The sequence below is a fragment of the Bombina bombina genome, chromosome 1, assembly GCF_027579735.1.
Source record: "Bombina bombina isolate aBomBom1 chromosome 1, aBomBom1.pri, whole genome shotgun sequence".
Lineage (NCBI taxonomy): Eukaryota > Metazoa > Chordata > Amphibia > Anura > Bombinatoridae > Bombina > Bombina bombina.
Window position 1 is genome coordinate 593,636,327 of NC_069499.1, and position 7,088 is coordinate 593,643,414.

At 36.0% G+C, this 7,088-nt stretch overlaps 1 protein-coding gene across 2 annotated transcripts in view; it reads right to left on the minus strand.

The window, feature by feature from the left end:
- Positions 1 to 2,098, minus strand: part of PCNT (pericentrin) — a 470,255-nt gene extending 468,157 nt beyond the window's left edge. For both annotated transcript variants that reach the window (XM_053698889.1, XM_053698888.1), the window contains exon 1: positions 2,030 to 2,098. In XM_053698889.1, the coding sequence (XP_053554864.1) occupies positions 2,030 to 2,086 (57 nt within the window). In that variant the 5' untranslated portion in view covers positions 2,087 to 2,098. The remainder of the gene's footprint in view (positions 1 to 2,029) is intronic.
- Between the last annotated feature and the right edge of the window lie 4,990 nt (positions 2,099 to 7,088).

The following is a 7,088-nucleotide window of genomic DNA, read 5'->3' on the forward strand; positions in this document are numbered from 1 at the left end:
TCTTTATTTGAAAAACAGGAAAAAGTTGGGTTTAGTATCCCTTTAAATAATTAAAAAAAAAAAAACATAAGAATAAGTATTCTTCCCAGGACCTATTTGAGGAGTACATCACACTGCCAATTCTATTGGCCATCTGGCTACAATTTAGGCCAAGCAAAGTAAAATGTATTTCAATGTTTGCTGTACAAGTCATCATTGAATAAATGTAGGTTAAATTATGCAATTGTGTGCTTTTTATATCTTTTATAAATAACAGAACACTGATATTGCAAAGTATTACACTGCACTCCAATAAGCTGTCAAAATTATGTGGAGAACACAGAGTATATCTCATTTCAGCTCATATATATTATCATTTTCAAAGAACCCACATTGAGATTCTTTATTTATTTTCTACTCAAGATGCCATACAATCCCATTTTAATATCTTGAACAGAAAAAAAAATACTTTAAAATTCCCAGGAGACAGGTTTCCTGAATTTTACTTCTAGCGCCTAACTTTTTAGATTTTGTATTTGCGAAGCCCATTCTCTCCTCAGCAATGTATTTCAAACAATAATACTGTATAGAGTTAAAAGGGACAAGATGCTTTAAAATGTGCTCCCTTTAATGTTTTTTTGAAATTATCCATTTTACCTGCTGGAGTGTATTAAATTGTTTACCAATAGCTAATTTACCTTTATATTGTCATGTGAAATATCTGTTTTTCCTGTTTACTCCTCCACCTATGATAAAAATGGCAGTACCAGAGTACTGGCAATAGAAAATCCAAGTAAATATGAAACATCAGAATTAGCCTCCCAGTGGGGTGGTGTAGACGAGAGACCAGACTTTTTTAAAGGGTGTTCCTGAATCTGCTACTTGGCTGACTACACTGCTGCTTTAAGACTGTGCTCCCCTAGGAAAGATTCAGATGCCCACCAAGCTGTACCAGCAGTCACACTTATGGACTAACATTCCCTAATAGTGACACTATACGTATATAGTGGGACCAATGTATACCCATCAACTGGGGGAGGTATATATATATATATATATATATATATATATCCAACTTTTAATAAATTATGTTTTCCTAAGGAATGACTTACTTAAGAGAAGAGGTCAACATTTCCCTAAACCACAAGTGGTGGGGTGATGTTTCCTGTCAACCACTTCCAGTGGGGTGACTGTTGGAAAGTAACCTGTATGGTAACTTTCTACAGGCCAGCATACAAGTAAACCTTCAGTGCTAATTGGCTTTCTGCCACATTTAGCAAATTTCCCGGTAGTGCAAGACGTCCTCCTACACTCTCAACAGCTAATGTTAAAAGGACAGTAAACTGTAAAATTGTTTTTCCCTGAACGTGTTCCCCATGTCTTGTTATACCAGCTGTAGCATATAAAATGTATGAGACATTTCTCATTTATGCTTCTTTTTGCAAAAGAAATAGCTGGATTTGCTCATTAAAACCACAACCCATCAATATAGGCTAGGCTTGCAGCAAATCAGATCTCATTATCTTATCACTCAAATGCTTCCCTTTCTTATATCTGTCTTTATACAATAGTTAGAAAAAAACAATTAAACTAAATTTTAGAGCTTTATCTTTTCAACCTCCCACTGTGAGTGCAATTTCTTCTGCTGACTGTGTTTACATGGTTTCTTAATAGTCTATACCTAGGTATAGAAACTTTTCAATTTAGGTAGGGATACTACAGGCTAAATCAGTGATTTCGAATGCCAATATAAAGGCTAAGGAGCTATTTGTAAACAAGTGAATACACTCACTTCAGCAGGTAAAATGGGTCATTTAAAGAGAAAGGTTTTTGGTAAACTGTTTATTTAACTCACAGAGACAAGTTACTTTACTTTCTCAAGAAGAGAGTCACGCTCGGGGCTACTTTTATTCACAGAATTAAAGTTTCGTCACTCTCAGCTGCTACTTTTCTATTGTACTCACGAGCCGTTTCTTGCACTTATGCTCAACAGAGAAGAACACAATACTCAGTTGCTGCTGGCAGCAGCGCTAACCACCCCAGAACTTACCTTCGCCCGCCCAGCCTGCACCTTTTTCCTACGCTGTTCGTCTGCGGTTCCGTCCATGTCTTTGACTAACTGTCACACCACAGCATCAACAAGGCGCTTCCGAGGCCGCCTCATCCGCCAAATAGCCCAACCAATAGTGGTCAGCCTGTCCTACCTGCTAGCCAATTAGCAGCAAGGCAACAGAAAAATGACACGCCTATTTTGCTCATATTCTTTCATGGGCACGGATTGGTCAGGTTTACCCTCTCAACTGGCCTCTCTAACCGAGCTCCTCCCTAGTTGCTATAGTAATCTGATACATATCCGAGCTTGGGTACTTGATGCGTATCTTAGTCCCTGCCCTATACACAGGATGACCAATCAGATTATAAATTACAAGTTTCAAAAGTTTTTATCTACGATTGCTATTCCCAACCAATAGGTAGAGAGCGAGGCAACCCGGGAAAGCAAGCGGTGTTCTGATTGCGCTGGATTAGTGGGCTCGTGCTGAATGTGTAGGTCGTAAAAACAGGAGTGTCTGGTGTTTTGTGAGATGGGAGCTTTAGCATTTTTGTGCAAAATGTTTGCTTCTTCTATTGTCAGATGTCAGTGTGTGTCAGGTGTTTGTGCACGTACATAGTTGTACAGCAGGCCGCGGCTTTTACCTTTGTGAAGCGTTTGTCTATTTTTTTAACGATATTGCCAAACATGTTTCTCGGCTTGTCTGAGATTCACATCCGTGTATTTCAAATTTAAAGGGACAGTATACTCAAATTTTAATATATCTGCATGTAATAGACACTACTATAAAGAATAAGATGCACAGATACTTATATAAAAATCCAGTATAAAACTGTTTAAAAACTAGTTTAGAAGCTCTGTTTAGTTCTGTTGAAAAGGTAGCTGGAAATCCCTTCATTTGCATATGAAAAGACCCTTTACACAAACAGGAGCAAGCTGGAGTATATGTCTGCATTCTCCTTAAACTTTGGGGCTTGGTTAGGAGTTTGAAAATCAGAGCAATGTTATTTAAAAATAGTCAAAACGATAAATTTAAAAAAAAAACTTGATGGGCTATATAAATAGATCATCTACAAAACATTTATGCAAAGAAAAAATGAGTGTATAATGTCCCTTTACAATCTAATGAACACAAACCGCTCCAAGGTCCAATGCAGGCTGAAAACGCCATCGGAAGTGCTTGGGAAGGATGAGGTTGTGAAGCTAAGGGGGTGCACGCCGAAATTGCGGCCGGTTCCGCCACAGTGAAGCCAAAATTAAAAATCGAAAAACGGCTCCACACTGCAGGGCTATCAAAGTTAAAAGGTAACTTTATTAGAACATAGATAAAAACATGAGGTACAAAAAGGCAGCAGAGATGAACTTCCTTACATGTTTCGTGCCTGTGTTCTGGTAAGATGGCAAACTTTTGAAAACAGCGAACCATGTCACTTCCTGTGATGTTACATCAGCTGTTTCACAAATTTTGGCTGTAATGTGCATGCGTGCCAGCATCATCATACCTGGCCGCATATGTCACTGTTACAATATTTAGAGCTGTGAAATTCCGGGCCCCTTTCTATAGTGCATGCATGGGATTTTGTATCAGAAATGGTACGCTCATGGAAAGCTGTTTCTTCGGCTCCTCTGCAATATTCAGAATGCTGCCCCCCACTACCAATATGGCATAGTTAGAGTGACTAATGGTACCTTGAACAGATTACTTTTAATCAGGGTGGATAAAAATCAATGATTTTTTTTTAAAAAAATCTGATTTTTTTGGATTTAAATCAGATTTGGGACAAGTACTGTCTCCAGCTCATTTTTTGGCAAATATTGTCAATATCCAGTATCGGGGTCAAAACTTAAAGGGATACTAACCCCACGTTTTTTCTTTCATGATTCAGATAGAGCATGCAACTTTCTAATTTACTCTTATTATTAATTTTTCTTTGTTCTCATGTTATCTTGATTTGAAAAAGCAGTAATAAAAGGTTAGGAGCCGGCCCATTTTTTTAGTTTAGCACCTTGGTAGAGCTGCTGATTGGTTTGCTACATTTAGCCACAAATCAGCAAGTGCTACCCATGTGCTGAACAAAAAATGGTCTGGCTCTAAAGCCTACAGTACTGCTTTTTCAAATCAAGATAGCATGAGAACAAAGAAAAAATGATAATAGGAGTAAATTAGAAAGATGCTTAAAATCTCATGCTATATCTGAATCATGAAAGAAAAAAAATTGTTTAGTATCCCTTTAAGTGCTGAGGAAGAGGAGTTATCTATGACATGGGTATCCAGCAATCATCCATCTGTAATGCCAACTATAATAAACTCCAAAGCTAAGGGGGAACCATTCAAGAAATATTTTTGCTGAAGATATTTTTAAAGAAAGTCACACCAGTGAACTGGTGGAAGTCACTTAAAGGGACATTATACACTCATTTTTTTCTTTGCATAAATGGTTTGTAGATGATCTATTTATATAGTCCATGAAGGTTTTTTTTTTTTTTTAAATGTATAGTTTTGCTTATTTTGAAATAACATTGCTCTGATTTTCAGACTCCTAACCAAGCCCCAAAGTTTTATGAGAATACCGTCAGCTACCTTCTCCAGCTTACTCCTGTTTGTGTAAAGGGTCTTTTCATATGCAAAAGAAGGGGGAGGGGGGGTGTCTTATTTCCCACTTGCAGTGGGCTTTCCAGCTACCTTTTCAACAGAGCCAAACTGACAGCTTCTAAGTACGTTTTTATACAGTGTTATACTGGATTTTTATATCAGTATCTGTGCATCTTATTCTTTATAGTAGTGTCTTTTACATGCAGTTGTATGAAAATGAGTGTATACTGTCCCTTTAAGCACTTGGATTTAGAGACTGTTCAAGTAATGATTTCACTTTTAACAGCAGTAGCTTCTTCTGCAGGCGTTGAAAGAATATTCTCTTTCTTTGGACTCATTCATTCTAAATTGAGAAATCGTTTGGGACCCGATAAAGCAGGGAAGCTTGTTTTTCTTTTCCAGATTGTGAACAAAGAAGAAGCTGAAGATGACAAGTGAGCTACAGTGGACAGTATTTAAGTTTTTCATGTGTAGGCTGGGCTGACAGTCTAAGTTTCTTAAAATATGTATATTTTGTTTAGCCAAATTAGTTAACAAACATGGATGTTTGCTTAAGCAAATAACATGCTGTAATGTTATTGTTTCAGTTGAATAAATCTATTTAAATTGTTATTATTAAGGTAATGATTATTTTTCTCCTTCCTAAGTACAACAGAAAAGTTGTCCAAATATGAATTATATTGATTAACCTATTAAACTGGGGATAAAAAAATTAAATGAAAAGTTGTTATTCTAAAAATCTTCATCTACTTGCATATTAAAGTTATACCAGCAAGAATTAGTCTTTATGTAGAAAACTATGATTTAAATCAAGCCTTACTGACTAGTGATTTAAATCAAATCCACCCTGCTTGTAATTAATAACTTATGTGTCGCTGAGTATATAACCCAGTGATTTACACGTTTGTTTCATATGTTTGTATTGAATATTGCCTGTTAGCATTATATCAGGGTCATTATATTATATTTTACTTCTTAGAAGTTACCTGGTGTTACCCCATTCCATGAATAGCCAATCTACTAGTATACTGAGCTTAGATGGGCTTCAATATTGGTATGTCTTTTTTTACTAACTACAGTTTTAGGGCATCTTAGGTATTTTCATATATATTTTTTTTATATATATTTAAAGAGAGCTTTATTGAAAATATATCCAAGCATTATACAACAAGATCGTCAAACAAACAGAATATGGTACAGAAAAGAAAGAGAGGGGGCGCCCTAAGAGTGAGAGGAGAGATGTGACCAAATAATTCTATCTTTATCTATCTAAATATTATAAGTTAATATTCACAAATCTGAATGATACTAAAGTGATATATCAAAGCAATATGCTGTGTAAACCAGTATCAATGTGGTACAAAAGTAATAAATCATACAATGTGCAATGTTAAACAGTGTTAATCAATAACAATGTGATACAAAGTAATACAAATAATAAACAAACAAGACAAACACAGTGATAATAAAGTGAAAGTCTCTATTGAGATGGGAGGCAGCTATCTGTGATGATCCAGGCCAGGATCCAGGAGCAGCAATCTATGAAGAGAAAAAACAGAAGCGCCACATGGCCCAATATTGTTTGGTCCGGAACTAGTAGATCTTAAAGTAATGAGTAAACTCACGTTTAGTAGAGCACCTCAATTAGTGCTATATATGCGGTCTGGGATCTATTCGGTCACCCAGAAGACCAACTTCCTGCACAGGAGCTGATGTCTGTATAGGCAGAAGGGAGACACAGGTGCCAATATGGCCTAGTATTGCTGGTGCAAGGGTGTTAATACAAGCAAAGAGAGGAATAATACTCACAAAGTGTAAAGCACCTCTTGTGATGCTATAGAGGCATGAAGGGATCAATTCAGTCACCCAACAGACTTGTGGCCAGACATCCAAGTGGATTCAGAGGTGTAGAAGGATCCCACAATTGGTCAAAAAAAGGAGATATTCCTCAGGAGTAGGATAAAAGATATATATCCCAAAGAAAGATGCAGCAAGTGTTCAAAATATTAAAAAATGACTTTAATAAAATTGTAAAATAACAGGCAACGCGTTTCTCAGCCAATGGCTGTTTCATCAGGCTTCATAAAATGTTTACTGAACACTTGCTAGATATACCCTAAACCTAAATTAATTGATATTGAACAGGTGGTAGTGGGATGGGTCCACTTAATTAGTAATATGATCCCAACCAATCAATTGCTACCATATAGAACACACATTAAAACATAAACAGTGTACAGTATAGTATACTATGCATAATACGGATTTCATACATTCCTAGTTAATATTATTCATATTACATTTCATTTGATCAAATAAATTTAATAAACTTAAAAAACTTGTTTTTAAAAAAGCACACAATATAATATCAACAATACACAGTATGGAAGGCACTGCTTAATAGCAATTATTATATATATTCCTAGTTGGTATTATTCGTATTATGTTTAATTTAAGCAATAATTT